General features: G+C 33.0%; 1 protein-coding gene across 2 annotated transcripts in view; it reads left to right on the top strand.

Moving 5' to 3' along the window:
- The window catches only part of LOC126750174 (sister chromatid cohesion protein PDS5 homolog B), an 89670-nt gene extending 72645 nt beyond the window's left edge, over nt 1-17025 (top strand). For both annotated transcript variants that reach the window (XM_050459700.1, XM_050459699.1), the window contains exons 12-18: nt 8838-8986; nt 9047-9179; nt 9229-9346; nt 12567-12707; nt 12766-12934; nt 15246-15530; nt 16481-17025. In XM_050459700.1, the coding sequence (XP_050315657.1) occupies nt 8838-8986; nt 9047-9179; nt 9229-9346; nt 12567-12707; nt 12766-12934; nt 15246-15530; nt 16481-16600 (1115 nt within the window). In that variant the 3' untranslated portion in view covers nt 16601-17025. The remainder of the gene's footprint in view (nt 1-8837; nt 8987-9046; nt 9180-9228; nt 9347-12566; nt 12708-12765; nt 12935-15245; nt 15531-16480) is intronic.
- The last annotated feature ends 2264 nt before the right edge of the window (nt 17026-19289 follow it).

Here is a 19289-nt window from a genome sequence, read left to right as displayed (position 1 = left end):
TGAATATATATTCAATATTATTATAAAGTGTTCTAAATGGCATCATAAGAAAGTATTTTCATCCCTCTTGTAGAGGACCGGCATTTGACAAATTTAATCTTTTGATTTGAAATATTTAATGCTCAACTGGAATTTCTTGTTTTTAAAATGACAGTGGGTAATAAATATTATGGATTTTGTGTTTTTTTATAAGCCACCAACACTAAGCTGTTTTCCGAAATTTGTTAAATATCCTTATTTTAGAAGCTTTATTCTATAAACTTTTAATAGGACCTGCGTAATTTTCCTTGGAATGATATATTTTAAGAAAATAACATCAATATTTAAATAAGAATAAATAACGTTTTATAGTATGTAGGTAGGTGCACGATTAATTGTGAAAAATTTGTGTGTGCACCGATCCCACTATAAATATAATCTTAGCATTTCTACAATAGTAGTTTCTACTACAAGAAACTACTAGCTACATTTAAAAACATCTTATACTTAAAGAGTTAAAATATGTAATGCTTCATATCATTTTTAAACTAACACTCTTAATATATTATTATGTTCAACAAGTTTCAACAACATTTACTTTATAATTTTATTTGCTTAAAATTTACTCGTCTTTTAATTTGTAGGTTATTTTTTAGGATGAAAATCTTATTTCATAATTTTTCTGTTCCAACCCACTTTTCTGATACTTTATTATTACAAAATAGTCTAATGACACATCTTATAAATAATTTATTTATATTTAGTGTTTTAGAATCCTTAAGCAGCTTAACGGTTGTATAGTTTTATTTTTAAAGATTTTTTTTCTGTTATTTCCAGAGGAGACAAATTCGTAGTGGTAGCTGCACCTCAAACACATATGCTATAACGGATTATAGATTAAACTAGTGTTTCTTTAACTTATAGATTTTCATAATAGAACTTTTTGACTTTACTATACTTTGCTTACTATATTTTGTCTAAAAATATAGAACTTATTCATAAGTTTTCGAATTTTATTACAAATATATTCAATGTGGCAGTCTCATCTTATCGATAATTATTCTTAGGATTTTTAAGTTAATATTTGGTAAATCAGCCCTAGTAAAATACAACAATGTGTCGTCAGCATAGTACACCACAATGTCACGGGGTAAAATAGAAAAATGCCAATTCAATATGCTAAGTGTCCAAGACTGTAACCTAGGCACACCACATCCCACAAGACGAGGAATGTTTAAGAACTCTCCAATTTTAACTTCCTGATCTCTATTATTTAAATATGTCTTTAAAAGATCCTCTGGCAGTCCCTAATACCCTTTTGTTTCAGTCTATCTAGTATGATATGATGTGTCGCAGTGTCAAAGACCTTAGCTAAATCTAAAAACACTGTCATACACTTCACTTCAAAGGAATAATTATTGTCGTTCTGAGTATTTGGAAAAAAATTCCTGTAGAGAAAATCATATTAATCAGATGTAAAAGTGGTACAATTAAATAGCAGCCAATTTCTTTTATTATGTTGTTAAAAGGTATTATTGGAGATATTTTACGGATTTTGTACCGTAGAGTTATTTTGTGGTTTTGTAATTTTTCCAGGCCAAGTTTTCTCCGACAGATCCATCAATACGAATTTGTCTACCTTTACAGAGTAAAGACAGAGAATATTTTAGACTGTTATATTTATAGTTTATTTTTGAATATTACAAAATATAAAACAATTTCGTTTACTAGAAATAAACATATCATTAATTTTAATTACTAAATAAACAATTCCACTCTTCCGAAAGTGGAACACATACGAAATCTGGGTATAACACTCGACATAAAACTGGGTTTTGATATGCACGTAGATTTAATATGTTCTTCTGCTTCTAAATTGTTAGGTTATATTTTTTTTAAATGTGCTGTTTTCAAATATTAAAATAATTATTTGCCTGCATAATTCCATTGTTCTCGGTCGACTTAACTTTGGAAGCGTGATATGTCCTGAAATATTGTTGACAGCCTCTTTAAATGTTCCTCAAATTAATTTAAGATCAAGTGTAGCTTTATTTATTCCATTTGGGGAAAAAATAAGATCATACACATATATAAAAACTTGTTTGCTGTACAACTTGTTTCAGCTGAATACAATTTGAAATATAAATAATGTTATCCTTGACCTTGTCCTGCATCAATCGACAAGTCTTCAAACCAGATGTTAGCGAGTACTGGGTTCCGGTGGATAATAACCACCCTCCACTGCACATTGAAATATCATAGCGCAATAATAATCAACATGTATCTGGCTGCTATTAGGACTTTAGAGCAGCACACTTCACCTTTATAAATGAACATCATGGATCTGTACCGAATTTTAGGCTCTTAACAATAAAACTATCGAAATGTTATTACCAGGTCTTAAGGAGAATTGAATATTGAAGATATTTTCTATATTTAATAACAATGAATTAATCTGTAATCCTTCTGTTAGCCATACCCAAGGAAGTCACAGAGTCTACATGGTATGTGTAAGTATGGTATCCGTTATTTGATCAAAACACGTCGGCTTGTAATTTTGATTTAATAGCTATAACGGAAACTTGGCTGGATGAATCTGTTCAGAGTGGCGAACTTTTTCCTAACAAGTATAACGTTTTCCGTGGAGACAGAAAATTACATAATTAGGGAAAACTAGGGGTGGAAGCGCTTTGTTCACTGTTGATGAAAAATTCATTTATGTTTTACATTTTATTGATAACAAATATCTCTTGTCACAAAATGGTTTATTAGGAGTTAAGATTTCTAGTCAACATTTTGTAATCTATGTATTAGTGTTATACATCCCGCCACCAGTATACTTCAGAGATTTTGAAAACTTTTTTTAATTTTGTTGTTCCGCTTGAATACATTGTAGGCATTTTTTTATTGATAATTTTAATTTACCAAATTATGTCCTGCATCTAGATAAAAAGGTACGTCATAATTTAAATGATTGGCTTCATGGAATTTTTTAACATTACACACTGCAATGTAAAACATTTTGGCGATCGAATTTTAAACTTAATATTAGTGAACTTTAAGAATTGTCGGGTAATAAAATCGCTTAATTTATTCATACAAGAAGGTGGTCATCATCCAGCATTGGAATTAGATTTAAAATTAAAAAATGGGAAACCTATAATGACAAGAACGAGTTTGCAATAAATTTTAAAAATATGTATAACTTTCGTAAAGCAAATTTTCTTGTGTTATATAAGTGCAGCAGATTTGGTGTTAATAGATTAAGTCTCTGTGGAGGATCCCACTAACATACTTCATTATAAATTCAATTCTATATTCGACTTAGCTGTACCGCGATATCCCGCAGTTTCAAAGAGAAAATAGCCTGCTTGGCTTTCAGGTACCATAAGAAAAAACATAAGAAGAAAAACAAAATGAAATAGAAAGTTTATAAAGCATGGAAATACAAAGGCATTTAATGATTTGAAACAGCTTGGAACTCAAATTAAAACTGATATAAATTAGGGCTGCCAAAATTACATCTTAATAATTGAAACTAATAGTCACAAAAACTCTAAATATTTTTAAAATTTTGTTAAATGTAGATGCTTGACGATATCCGGTTGTCTGATGTTGGAAGGTCAAGATTTTAAAGAAGTTAGACCGCAGATAGTTTAAATGCATTTTAAGATTTCTTAGGATGTTAGTATTCGAAAATACATAACATCTGTAAATGCTTTTAATGTTTACTCCTCTAATAATATACACATAAATAGGATAACAGAAAAAGAATTTTATCGAAGATTCACAAGCTTTTTTCACAGCCTACTTTGTGGATGAAATCAAAGTGTGTCTATATTTAAAAAAGGAGACAAATCAGAAATTGAAAACTATAGACGAATCTCAATTATTTGCAATTTTGCTAAGATTTTTTAAATTATTCTTCACGGCATAATAATTAAGTTTAAAATAAATTCGTGACTAATCAGCATTGGTTTTTTAGCGGCCATTCAACAATATCCAACATGATCCTAAAAACTCCATACATTGCGGAGTCTATTAATCGAAGCTGTCATCATATATCTCGATTTCTCGGAAGCGTTTGATACGATTAAATTATCTAATTTGGGTTTTTCTGAATCTCTTTTAAATCTTTTGAAATACTTCAAGGTTTTTGTTAAATGGTTTATTCTATACCAACTGTCTAAAATTGTACACTTAAAATCAATGGAGGATTTTCTTGCTATTCAAACAAACTGGTCGAATTAATAAATGGTATATTCATAATAATCTTCACTTAAACATAAAAAAGTGCAACAATGCAAATCAGTGCTCAATCTTATACGAAGAGAAAGCAACCAATTTTATTGCAGTATGTTATGCAGTAGCTAAACCCGGAGTCAATTACCTGATCCGACTATTTTAAGGATCTGGATGTCTTGTTTGCTAGCAAATTATCATTTGTACTACATTATAAGTTTATGACAGAGTCTTTGAGCATGTTTGGATTTATAATACGTTCTACCAAAGTATTTTTTTCAGCAGACTAAATAACCTTCAGGCGGCTAAATTACTATTTAATTCTTACGTTTCTTCTAAACTTGAGTATGTGGTTATTGTATGGTATGCTTCCAGTTTAGAGGATGTACAGGATGTCTCATTTTGGGTACCTTTACAGGGTATCTCCGTTATTTTTAAAGATAGTGCGATGTGGTTTTCGCGACAGTGTGCTTCTTTTTCGTGAAGCTAAAGATGCCGTTAACAAAATGTTCATAGACCTCCTTTTTAGGATATAAGGCATTTTCATGAATTAATATCAATTTAGAAAATATTATCTTATACGCTGAAATATGGAATTCACGTTTATTGAGTATGCAGATATCATATCTTATGTACAGTCTTGCAATACATTGGAAGCAACAATTTTGTATGAAGAAAGATTTACTAATCGCACTAATCCAAATCAAAAAACATTTCAACAGATTAACCAACATTTAAAGGAAATTGTACAATTGTAAAAGTACTGATGCTGGTCAAAGAAGAACAGTACATATGATACAATTGGAGGAAAATGTTTTGGGGAGCACTGGAAAATTAGCCGCTTAGGTTAACACCAAAACAATAATACATAAAGTACTTCAAGATCACCTACAAAAAGTGCATGAACTAACTCCTGAAGATTTTCCTCGTAGAATGCAGTTCGCGACTTGGCTATTAGATCAGTCGCTGACATGCCGCTGTTGTTTCTCATCATCAAAATCAGTTACAATCAATTAACATATGAGCAGGAATCATTGGCGATTTTGATTTGGCCATTCGTATTTCTGCCACGATTGAATGGAGAACTTTATTGGGAGTTCCTTCAGATCAATCTTCTGAATTTAAAGCATTTGCCACTTCCGCCGAAACCTACTTTATGTATGATGGAGCCTCACCCACTTCATTTCAGCGTTGCCATAAGGAACCACTGAATAAGTTTTTTCAAACCGTTGGTTAGGTAGAGGAGGATACATTGCCGGGCCTCCTCGGTCTCCCAATCTAATGCCATTGGATTTTTACCTAGGGGGTCACCTCAAAACCTAGGTGGATTCAACTCCTGTCGATACTCGGGAGGAACTTTTTTAGAAAATCAGGATTTATTTTGATGTGATAAGGAACAATCTAGGGTTGTTGTGGCGAGTACAGCAGTCCACGATTCGTCATACCCGCGAGTGTATCAAACGTCAAGGAGCCAAAATTAATTAATTGTTTCGAGTTATTAGCTTCTTTATTCATTACATTCTTTTTTCAGGTTGTTTTTTCGTTTTAAGAAAATCATAGGTTTACATTTTTTTAACCAATTTTTTTAGATGCTTTTGTTAAGACCCACACTGCATTTTTAAAAACATGTATTTTTCAAATTAAACAACTTAATATGAAAGTTTGCTGTTGTTTAAATAATTGTCGCATCTCTCAAAAAGAACATATCATGCTTCTTTTTAATTAAAATAAAAACAGTGATTCCTTTTTTTTTTTCTCCAAAACGGTTCATTTTATTGATAATGAACAAGAGTGATGTGAGTCTTTATCAGAGTGCTAAAAATTTAAGCATTATAATGTACAACCAATCCACCCCTGGTCAAAAAAACAAGGTAAGTGTGTTTTATGGACTAAGGAAAAATTTCCAGCGGTGTCTTTAAGGCCGTATCTTCATAGGGAGGGACTATATGAGAGTTTTTTATAGGAAAGTTCCATGTTATTTTTTTATTTTCTACCTGAATCCGAGAGATTTCCCACATTTTCCGGGACACCCTGTATAATTCTAAAGCAAAGTATGTCGATCTTTTAGCAGATATTGTAGTACAGTTTGAAAATATTATTTGAAACTACTGGTATTTATATAGAGGTACAATGCCAATTGTTCTGTATAATTTTTAACTGGTAGAAATACAGCTGTTATTTTTAAATAATATATTGTTGGCAAGTTATTTTTATCTTGCTATCTATTTCAGAGTATTTGAATTGATTTTATTTTGTTGTCTACAATATTTTTTCTAGTATCTACGTTATAGTTGGGTTTATTAGCTGTAAGGTCGTTTGATATAAATAAATAAATATTGAACTGAAGTTGAAATAGAGCAATATGGAAGGATTAGTTACGGTCCCAAAACTGAACCCAGAGGCATATTTTAACCTCCTATTTTAAGACCTAGGATTGGCTACAATAACTTTCAATGAATTGGTACCGTTTAGAAATGAAAGGCTGTATAAATTGGTATAAATTTTCTCTTATTCCGTATTGATATAATTTTTAGAGCAGGATGTCATGACAGGTTTAATTGAATGCATTTATTACGAGTAAAATACACTAATGTAACGTGGAAAACGTATTGATCTAAAAGTACCAGAAATTATTATTTATCAGTACCATTAAGGGAAAAACAATGGGTGGAATTTTCGGTGAATTGGCTATAGCAACATCTGATGTGTTTAATATAATAATTAAGAAATATGGTGAAAAAGTTGCTAGTGTTAAGGTTCGCAAAAGCTTAGGCCGTACACAAGCTGTAAAACATTTAATTAGAATATGTAAATCGGTAAGAAGAAATACAGTAGAGGTAACTGCAAAGTGGAGTAGACAAACTGGACAAACTAGAGAAACTGAAATAACATAAATGTTGTTGAAACTAAAAAAAGGAATCGTTACTTCGTGGCATAGTTAAAAAAAGTCTTAGTAAATGCAGCAAAACTCAAGATATCCTTAAACATTCGCTTTTACCAAGAACAGCAAATTTATATCCATCCAGAGATTTAATATTTTAACTTTTAACTTAATTCCAGAGATTTAAATTTTAAGACGTAGCATCGTAACATATACGCCTAAACCTACCAAAAAAGTGGATGGGAAAACATAACATTAAAGTTTTGTCACGTCCTTCTAACAGCCTGGACCTTAATTCAATAGAGGCAGTTTGGCACAAAATAAAATAACGCCTAAAAAATAAGCCTAAGCGTAATTTGCCACAAGTACGTGCTAAATTGCTAACTATGGGATAGTTTTATGCCCGAATTTTGTGAAGGCCTAGTTGGTACTAAGCATAATAGAGTTCAGGCTGGTATTCAAGCTAAATTTCTCAGCATTTTGCGATTACTTTAAATAAATAGTAGTTAATAGCAAAATATATAATTAAACCGTAAAAATAAATCTAGGCATCATAAAACATTATGTTGTTTGATCTGGGGTTAAATAAAACTCAGATTTTTTATTTTAATACTGCCGGCGTCAAAATAAAAAACCTGACTTTATTTGACCCCAGATCCAACTCAATTAGCAAAAAGCATATAAAACATTTTTTTTTTTAATTCAATATTTACAATTTTAAAAAATCAGAACAAAATAATTTCGGTAAATTAGCCTTTTTGGTAAAATAACTGCTTGTTCTCACATATAGATTTTAGGGCCCGTATGATCACACTTAAATCACAAATATTTAAAAAAATTGCCTTTATAATTGCTCTAAGCTTGTAGCAATAATATAAGTGCAACAAGGATTTTGTGCTCTGGTGGCGGTAGTATTTCTATACCGCGGATTTCTTGCTTCATTTTTGATTTATCGGTCTGCTCCTTGGTTCTTTATTTTCCATATATGGGCAACTTCACGTTTGTCTGTTTTGAGTTGTGAAGATTGGTATAGATTCATTTTCCACCTTTTCTCTGACTTGATGTGTTGGTAGGAGCACACGTAAAATTTTATGGTACCTCTAGAGAACTAAGAAGATGTAAGCTGTCTAAAATATGGCTTACCTTTAACTTATTGTAACCTTTTCCTTATCAAGCTCAAGACTAGAAGAGCAGTTTTCTTAGTTTTAGTAAAACTAAGTGGCGTCTGCCTCCTTTAATTTTTTTAAGATTTATATTACTAGACTGTAATTTATATGAAATTCTAACTTATGAGCACCCACTCAATAATTCTGAGCTCGCGAGTATCTGCAATCCTTGTGTACAATTTAAAAATGTGCAATAAACTATTAATGTGTGTAATACCCTGGTGATCCCACCCCTTCAACCAGAAAACCAAAAGAAAAGTTACTCAGAAAGAATATTTACTCAGGTTAAAAGTTATGTATCACAGAGCTGGCTTATGCTTCCTTAATGTAAATACTTATTTTTTTCTCCAAAAGCGGAGGTACTGAACTTTTTTAATTTTTTTTTCCTGGGTTTTGTAGCTATCTTGACGTAAAGAAGCCAATAAGTAAAAAACATCAATCTTATTTTTTATGCTTCCCAAATGGCCCATCCTTCTTTTATTTAATTCTCTAACTTTTTTCGTTTATTTACATGTATATTTAGTGTTAATTTTAAAAAAACAAAATAAACCGTAAACATCCTTTCTCAGGTCTAAAACAAGATGTAGCTTCTGCCCAAAAAACCTTCAGAATGCTGAACGCTTTCATCCTACATAAAGGTGATCTCCTTCAAAGCGGTAAACTGTCAAAAGCCGAAATGTCTTGGCTTAGGTTAGCCGCAGGCTGTGCTATGTTAAAAGTAAGAATAAAAACGTTAAAATTCTTTGGCAATTATTTACATAATATTCCAATTATATAGGTCTGTGAACAGAAGGGTGTAGGAGACCAATACACCGCTGAGCAGTTTTACAACTTGTCCCAGTTGATGTGCGACGAGGTAAAGCAAGTTAGGGAAATTTTTGCCTCTAAACTACACAAAGGACTCAACAAAGGTACCCTCGCATTTACGAATTTATGGATTTATCTGATAAACTTTTTTAGGTTTACCAAACAAGTGCCTTCCCTTAGACTTTATGGGATATTATGCCTTAGCGGGACGGGAATCCGACCACCGACTGCGCTCCCTGATTAGGAATTATATGTTAAATGATATAAACAGGTAAATATATTTTTTATAGTATTCAGTATATTTTGTTTGCATACACTTTTACTATATAATTATGCCAATGTCTTAACATGATACTTAATAAAAAAACATCACAAATTACAGTAGGAATCAAATAAAATAAAAAGACAATAAAAAGTAAATAAAGAAACAAAACAATAATTATAACACATATGATATAAAGGAACGGGGTCAGGTATTCGTCTATCGAATATGGTTCTATTTTTTAATAAATTTAGAGCCTTCTTTTTAAAAAATTTAAGCCTAACGCTCATGAAGAGGTAAAAGGTGACTTAGTTATGAACAGTTTTTAAAAAGATACCTGCATATACTATACTACTAATACATATACCTGGAAATGTGAAGAAGTTTAAATTTATGAACGTTCCTGTCCATGAGTCTCATGACTGCTCTAATGCGCAGTGATCCCTCGTGTATCACAAACACTTCAGACAATCTCACTTGTCCACTGCAGAATATAATTTTATAAGGTAGGATAGTACACATTAACATAATAGGTTGGCACCAATGTTTTTTTCGCGCAGGAAGTCCCTCAATACTCTTAACGAAAAACAAGGTGAGTTAAGCTTTTTAGAAGCTTGTTTTATCTGTGCTTTCCAATTTAGGTAACAATCAGTGTTAATCTCCAGAAACTGATTTACTGATTTAAAGAGTACTATATTCTGAGACAAAACTGGGATGGTCTGGGTATTGGTCTTGAGATTGGATGGTTCTAAAACATAGCAAGACTGATCTAAGTTTTTATGCAAGAAATGATAGTGGAGAACAAATGAGAAACAATAAATATACACTTTCTATCTTCTCAACAAATAATTTTTTATTACATTTTTAATCATTATTCGTTATCATCTAATATGACTTCCCAAATTTCTTCTATTTTTTAAATATCTATGGAGGAATAAAAATTTGCCCAAATTAGCTCCATCCTTCACATGCTCTCTCTCTCTCACACTGCGACGGAACCTATATAGTCGTGCGACGGCTGGTCCATTTTATTATGTCAGTGTCGTACGCGGGCGCAAATGTCAAAATAAAAATACAAATTTGAAATTTCACAAAGAATTATTTAGTTAAGATATTAATTTAATATTTGATATTTCCAATGGCGTAAAGCTGATTTTCTATGAACTCGGTTTAAGCCAAATGTTCAATAATAAGGGTAGGGAAACAAATGAATGTTATCTGAAAAACAATGGTAGCGGGGTAGCACAGTATTAAAATAGTTCTGTTTATATCATCGCTTCCAGAAGCCTTGGATTTCATCACAAATACAATATCATCTCAATGAAGAAAAATTCTTGTTTAACTTTTATTTTTGTAAAATTCCAAATTTTTTTTTAGGAGCGGAGTTTAATTTGTAATGCCAACAAATTGTGCATTGATTTCGTTAGGTTTTTTTTTAACGAGTTGGAAGTGAGTTATTTTTTATTTACAACATTTTTTTTTACCTCAGTCCATTTTTGTCTAGAGTTTAAAATATAAATTTACATATGCTTTTTTTCTGCGCGATATGCTTTGTAAAAGTATTACGAGATTGTTTATAATTTTCCGAATTTGAGGAAAACGTGTAAGGCAAAATCGATTTCTGCATCATTTCTTAGTGTTTTTAATAATTAAAGATTATCACTTAGCCACGGGCAAAGAGGTGGGTGTTTATTAATTAAGGTGGTTAATTTAGTTTAAATAAAACATTACTGTATCCAAAATAGATGATAAGTCCTTTCCATTCCGAAACGGGTGTGATGTACATAGGCTCTAAATGATTTAATCGGATTTTGATAATTAGGGAGATCTTTCATTTTCTTGACCTGGCTTGGTGCCACACCAACCAGAAATTTATTTATGTTGTTGCTAAGAGCTACTTAACTACTTGTTTACCCTTCAGACCAATTTTGCCCAAATTTTTTGAATTTTTGAAGTATTTTCCAGGAGACCTTTGACTTATTATCACTATTCCTTGTAACCTAATCTGATAATATTCTTTCCGAGATTCTATAAAAACGGAATTATAGCAACGTTTTTCCTCCCAACATGCATTATTTTACATGTTTTTATTGCTGTTTAAAGTTTACAAAACATCAAGTTTCCTTTCAAATTCCTGTACTTCAAGAATAGAATTTTCTAAGAGGAAAGCATTCTTGAAAAAAAGTGTGCATATGGCTTAAAAAAAGTTCCATTACTTATCAATTATTGATGCATGGGATTGATATAAGTCATTCCAATCAGTATTTAACAGTAAAGATTTAAAAAGGTCCTTGTTATGTATGCATAGGTTTTTGAATAGTTAATACTGAGGTTTTACTAAAAAATTATTTATCTCATCTAAAATGTAAACTAAATATATTACATTTAAGGTTAAAATTATCACTACAACCTCAATTTTAAGTTGCCACTAACGCTGGTAAGTTTTGAGCCACTAAAAACATAAACTCTATATGGATAATTAAACGTAATTTATACTTGAGGTATTACTTAAGTAAGTAAAAAATAATAATAAAAAGCAGAGGAGAAAAATCCAACAAAGAAGAACCGCATCTAAAATTACTGCTCCTAGTGATCAAGATACAATATATCAGAGATTTTTTTAATATTTTTAATATCAAATTGACCCTCATTATTGTAAATATTACTAATATTATAAATCGGTGGAAATTTCAGTAGGTTGCTTCTTGGGGCAGAAAGATAAAAAAAAGAGTGTGAGGTCTATTACTAAGTCGGCGAACCAGAATTTTTTACTTTGACAACAATTCTGGACAATCTAGATAATTGTTAAAACATTTAAATACTAACAAAATATTTTCTACAAGGTAGAGAATAAGCACTACATCTGCATTTGCTTTTACTTGAAACTTCTTCCGGCTCTATCTTTGTCAATTCTTACTCTACAGTAATAAATATGGACTTTTTTCTAATTAAAAAAAATTAAATCGCTTTATTTTCTGAAAATATGCATTCTAAAGTGATCGAACTTTTCGAAAATATTTTTGGTACCTTAACAAAATAAACTGCAGCGGGATAAGCTTTAATTTTGGTTTTTGTATTATATACATAGCTTTTTATGACGAGTTAAAAAAAACGTAAAAACTATTTGGATAGATTAAAATCTCCATATTGCTGTTTTATCTTAAATCTCCTTATCTACGTTGATTATTTTCATTGTTTTTTAATTTTGTCATACTTTTTCGTATGATAGGAGGCGAGATTACGTGAAAACTATCACAATGGGCAACACGACGGCGGAAAGCAGGGCGATGGTGCAACTGCCTCACATTTTACCAGATTATATGCTCGTCTTTGCGATACCGGTGTTAGCACATGATCCACGATTGATGAGGTAAGTAAAAATTAAAAAAATATATAGTAACACCTCAAAACATTTCTTTTTGGTATAGATGGGATAATTTGACAGAGCTGCAAGCAGCCCAGCAGTGTCTCTGGTTCGTTCTGGAGCCGCTAGTTACAAAAAATGACTATTTCAGTTTCGGATTCTATAAAACTTTGATCGAGAAGATGAAAAATCATAAAGATGCAGTTCGGCCGGACGACGACCATTTAAATTACGTAAGTTTTTGTTGAATAAAATACATAATATTGGATTTCTTAAATAGCCTGTGACACTATTGGTAATTTTAAACCGATAAATACTACCAGGTCAGTTAAATTATGGAAAAGTTGTCATTTATATACGAGAATTTTGCAAGACGGTAAAAGATATTGCAAATTTTTTTATCTCTTCTAGTACCATTCGTAAAGTACTCACTTCACGCATTCTCCTAGCAGTAATCTTTTACGCAGGTATTTTTAAGTAATTTTCTATAGATATGTATGTAGAGAGTATCCCAGCGAATTTATTTTCTGTTCTATGTTTAATGAGCAAGGCACCCTCATGCCAGTAACCCCTTAGGAGGGGTTGGGATCATCCCTAAAATCTTAAATGGAAAGAAGGGTCATATGAAGTCATTTAATTTTAAAGGTATTTTAATTCTGAATACAACTAGCAAGTTTGAAATGGCTGCTATCATTTCTCTTAATATAAGAGCTTTTCAAGATACTGAAAATAGCAAAAAAAGCAAAATGAAACGCAGGCATTTTGAGTAATTTTCCTATTTTAATCTTAAATGCGTTAATTTCATTTTCTAAAGAGGTGGCTTTATAAAAAATTGCCTTTAGCCTCTCCGAGGGGGTCAAATAACCCCTACAATATATTAAATTAGTATTGCTTGACAATAACACTTGCAGGGGATGAATGAAAGTGCAATTTTTCCAAAATCGCCCTGTAGCACAAAACCTAAGTTAGCTATGTCAAATTTTATTAGTGCATCTCTGGTTTTATTAAAAAGTAACATGGTGTCCCGAATACCACATCTCTCTATCTTTTTTCATAAGCGAGAAACCCCATAAAACAAACGAAAATGGGACACATAGGTCGTACTCATATATTTAGAGTATGATAAATTACATGATATTGTTAGAAATTTAGCTGGGGTTCAATCACACATACTAAAAACTACTTGAATAATTACTTTGAATAATTTCTTCACAAATATAAATCGACTTGAATTGAAACTTTGTAAAACTGGCCCTCTTAAATCTGATCGTTCCAATTAGCCTACATATAACTTCAGCCTATCTAAATGAACTACCTTCATCTTTGCCTTAGAGCTGTGCTGGAATCTATAGACGACCTCATTAATCGTTTTAATTACTGCATAGGGACCTACCCAGGCTGCCATCAGCTTTGCTCATTTCTCTTTCGTTCTTTTGGGGTTCCAAAGCCATACCTTGTCATTAATTTATTTTACATTAATTTTTCTCACGCTCTCATCAACAATCCATCCTCGGTGACTGCGCCGATAGTCAACCCTCTCTTCGAATCTCTCCTGAGATAGAGTGACTACTCTATCTCAGTTTTGGGCTGCCGTTTTCCTTTTCCTGAAGAAGTATTGATATATCTTGGTGTTCGTGTTATTAACTCAGCAGTACTCCATCCTCCACTAACCTCAAATTTAAGACTTATTAAATTTATTACTTTATATATGCCACACCTTCCCGTTCTTCCACTTTGGCACAATGCTTGTGGCTGGCTAGGTCTCCTGGATAAAGCGACTGCGTTGTTATGCAGTTTACCCGACCGATGTTTAATGTTGTTAAATCGACTGCTGCAACTTCTCTAGCCATCTTGCGACATTTTGCAGCTATTACCCTTCGAAAAGCAAGATTGTACTCCGTGTTCCATTGCAAAACTGGATTTATGTCCTATCAACTATGCAAAGGGGCAGCAGTATTGGCAAATCATTTGACAAACCTTCGGTGGTATGTGCAGTCCAAGAAAACTGCTTAACCCATGTTTATCACGAGTTCGCGGCCAGTCCTTTATGCTTTCCATTTTCCCGATTTTATATTTCTTCTGAAGACACCACATGCCCAAGAAAATTCGTTTTCTATTAAAAGAGTGAACACTTCTTTGGGTTTAATTTAATCTGGGCGATCTGCTAAAAACTATTTATAGGTTTTCAAGGTGTTCATCAAGTTTTTCCTATTACGAGAACATCGTCAAGGTAAACAAGGTATGTCTTCCATGCAAGTCCTCGTAATATAAATTCCATTAACCTCTCGAACGTAGCGCGAGCATTACACAGACCAGATGGCATAATATTAAAATGAAGAGCCAATTTTCAGTTCAAAACGCAGTTTTTTCTTTTTTATTGGTTTTTTTGACACCAATTGTTCGGACTATCCCGTGAGTTCAATAAATAAGACTTAAACACTAATCTTTTATTGACTATTTCACTTACTTCGCTTGTTGTCTTCATTTTAATTTGTCTGTAGAAAATCTGTATTAAATTAATATTAAAATATTTTTGGTTTTTAGAAATTATGGGCACTATGCGACTTAACGACCGGCTTAATCCTAACGAAAGCGTCCAACTACGACATGAAAGACGTGCCGACCGACACGCGGATACCGACAATGCTGTTCGCCCCGCAGAAAAATTTCCAAAACACGCGAGTCTTCTTGCCGCCAGAACTCCAGTACCAACCGAACAAGAAAATGCTGACGTTGAGCATGTTGAACAACGAAAACCGGGAAAAAGTCGGCAGGAAATCGAAGTATATTAAACAGGAGGGATGCGGACCGCTAGGAACTGATGTACAAGTAAGGATACATTTCTTATTTTACATTTATTTATTTATTAATCCTTTATGATAGAAACGACACTTAAAAATATTAAAGTATAATGAAATAAAACAACCCGTTGTAATATTTAGTATAATAGTATCCTGAACTTATAGGATTACAAACCATATAGGGTGCTTTCCCGGGAACTGCCTCAATGGATTATAGGAAAATATTGAACATTTGCCGACTTTTAATAGATTTGGTTTTTCCTGTTACAAAAGTGGGCCATAATAATATTTAATGAAGGCATGACATATTTATTTGTGTTGTTAAAAGATTATAAAAATGTATGATGCATATAAACTATATAGTACAGTAAATCTGTCAAAAAAATAGGCCGTTTTAACGAAAAAATGTGGGGTCGAAGCCTGCCGCCTTTAGCCTAAGGTTTTTTCGAGTTTTATTTATCTCGGGAATGATGGGTTCTTGAAAAAATGTGTAACCCCAAAAATTGTTGAAGACATCATTTTCTACAACTTTTCTCATTGAGTCGACCTGGTGCGATGAAAAGTACAAAAAGTAGATTTGACCGAGGTACCCAAAAAATATGTTTTTTGAAATGTTAAGTTTCAATCTCTGCAGCTTGTACTAATGGAGATTATTTAGGATATTTTAAAATTTTATATTATAAATAATTATTATAATAATTATTTATTTCTTTAATAGTAATGTATTTTGGAGTAAGATACCATTAATAAGGAGAAATGCTTGGAGATATTTCTATATAAGCAGAATATTTCTAATATTAAATTCTACTACTCTATTTTGATATAACATAAATTTCGTTTTGTTTTAAAATAAATTTTTAAATTTTAATATAATTAAGGCAAGCAATAAAAAAGTAAAGTTTTTTTTTAAATTTTTACCCGGCGTACTTCTAATACCACTTTAGCAAAATTATTGAAACTAATAATCTAATTTTTCAGCCTTCTGAAGCGTCAGAAACGAAAATTTCAGTGCCTGGTTTGGAAGAATCGTCGATCCAAGAGGAGGGACCGCCGGCAAAACGGCTAAGAGAACGTATAAGAAATGACGAGGATAAATGATGTACATACCGAGTGTTTTTTTAAGTTAAGTTTTAACGAGTTTAAACCAAAAGTTGATTTTTGGGAAATAATATGAGACAGACGTATAGGTTATTTGGTAGGTTCCTGCATTGAGTAACAGTTTGTCGCGACTTACTCGCGTAAAATACGGGAAAGTTATTTTTATATACGTATTGTGTTGGGAGAACCGGATTCTTGTGACTATTTAGTTTAAGTATTATCCGTTTAAGCGATGTTGTATTTACCTTTATATTTATTTTATTATTAGCCCGTTCACACACACTGTCTGGTTTCTAATTACTTTGTGAAAGATGTACATTAATTGATCGACCAGGCTTCATTTGGAATAATACCTATTTTTGTCTACATTAGAAACTAGGAATTTTGTTAAGCGTTTTAAATAATAAAACAACTCCTGTAAATAATTTATTGTTTTATTTTCTACATTAGAAACGACGTTGCACATCGTCAGTCCGTTGCGGTTGTCTGCAATTAGAAACGACGGTTGTACGATGCACATCATAAGTCTGCTGTGATTGTCTGCAATTAGAAACGACGATTGTACGATGCACATCACAAGTCTGCTGTGATTCTCTGTAAATATAAACGATGGTTATACGATGCACATCGTCAGTCCGTTGTGATTGTCTGCAATTAGAAACGACGGTGGTACGATGCACATCATAAGTCTGCTGTGATTGTCTGTAAATATAAACAATGGTTATACGATACACATCGTCAGTCCGTTGTGATTGTCTGCAATTAGAAACGACGGTTGTACGATGCACATCATAAGAATGCTGTGATTGTCTGTAAATATAAACGATGGGTATACGATGCACATCGTCAGTCCGTTGTGATTGTCTGCAATTAGAAACGACGATTGTACGATGCACGTCATAAGTCTACTGTGATTGTCTGTAAATATAAACGATGGTTATACGATGCACATCGTCGGACCGTTGTGATTGTCTGCAATTAGAAACGACGGTTGTTCGATGCACATTGTCAGTCTGATGTGATTGTCTGTGAATATAAACGATGGTTATACGATGCACATCGTCAGTCCGTTGCGGTTGTCTGCAATTAGAAACGACGGTTGTACGGTGCATATTGTCAGTCTGATGTGATTGTCTGTGAATATAAACGATGGTTATACGATGCACATCGTCAGACCGTTGTGATTGTCTGCAATTAGAAACGACGGTTGTACGATGCACATCGTCAGTCCGTTGTGATTGTCTGCAATTAGAAACGACGGTTATACGATGCACATCATAAGTCTGCTTTGATTGTCTGTAAATATAAACGATGGTTATACGATGCACATCGTCAGACCGTTGTGATTGTCTGCAATTAGAAACGACGGTTGTACGATGCACATCGTCAGTCCGTTGTGATTGTCTGCAATTAGAATCGACGGTTATACGATGCACATTGTCAGTCTGATGTGATTGTCTGTGAATATAAACGATGGTTATACGATGCACATCATCAGTCCGTTGTGATTGTCTGCAATTAGAAACGACGGTTATACGATGCACATCATAAGTCTGCTGTGATTGTAAATATAAACGATGGTTATACGATGCACATCGTCAGACCGTTGTGATTGTCTGCAATTAGAAACGACGGTTGTACGATGCACATCGTCAGTCCGTTGTGATTGTCTGCAATTAGAATCGACGGTTATACGATGCACATTGTCAGTCTGATGTGATTGTCTGTGAATATAAACGATGGTTATACGATGCACATCATCAGTCCGTTGTGATTGTCTGCAATTAGAAACGACGGTTATACGATGCACATCATAAGTCTGCTGTGATTGTAAATATAAACGATGGTTATACGATGCACATCGTCAGTCCGTTGCGGTTGTCTGCAATTAGAAACGACGGTTGTACGGTGCATATTGTCAGTCTGATGTGATTGTCTGTAAATATAAACAATGGTTATACGATACACATCGTCAGTCCGTTGTGATTGTCTGCAATTAGAAACGACGATTGTACGATGCACATCACAAGTCTGCTGTGATTCTCTGTAAATATAAACGATGGTTATACGATGCACATCGTCAGTCCGTTGTGATTGTCTGCAATTAGAAACGACGGTGGTACGATGCACATCATAAGTCTGCTGTGATTGTCTGTAAATATAAACAATGGTTATACGATACACATCGTCAGTCCGTTGTGATTGTCTGCAATTAGAAACGACGGTTGTACGATGCACATCATAAGAATGCTGTGATTGTCTGTAAATATAAACGATGGGTATACGATGCACATCGTCAGTCCGTTGTGATTGTCTGCAATTAGAAACGACGATTGTACGATGCACGTCATAAGTCTACTGTGATTGTCTGTAAATATAAACGATGGTTATACGATGCACATCGTCGGACCGTTGTGATTGTCTGCAATTAGAAACGACGGTTGTTCGATGCACATTGTCAGTCTGATGTGATTGTCTGTGAATATAAACGATGGTTATACGATGCACATCGTCAGTCCGTTGCGGTTGTCTGCAATTAGAAACGACGGTTGTACGGTGCATATTGTCAGTCTGATGTGATTGTCTGTGAATATAAACGATGGTTATACGATGCACATCGTCAGACCGTTGTGATTGTCTGCAATTAGAAACGACGGTTGTACGATGCACATCGTCAGTCCGTTGTGAT

Source organism: Anthonomus grandis, chromosome 2, assembly GCF_022605725.1.
Source record: "Anthonomus grandis grandis chromosome 2, icAntGran1.3, whole genome shotgun sequence".
In the NCBI taxonomy this organism is placed as follows: domain Eukaryota; kingdom Metazoa; phylum Arthropoda; class Insecta; order Coleoptera; family Curculionidae; genus Anthonomus; species Anthonomus grandis.
Note: the sequence above shows the minus strand (reverse complement) of the source record. Positions and strands in the feature narration are given on the sequence as shown.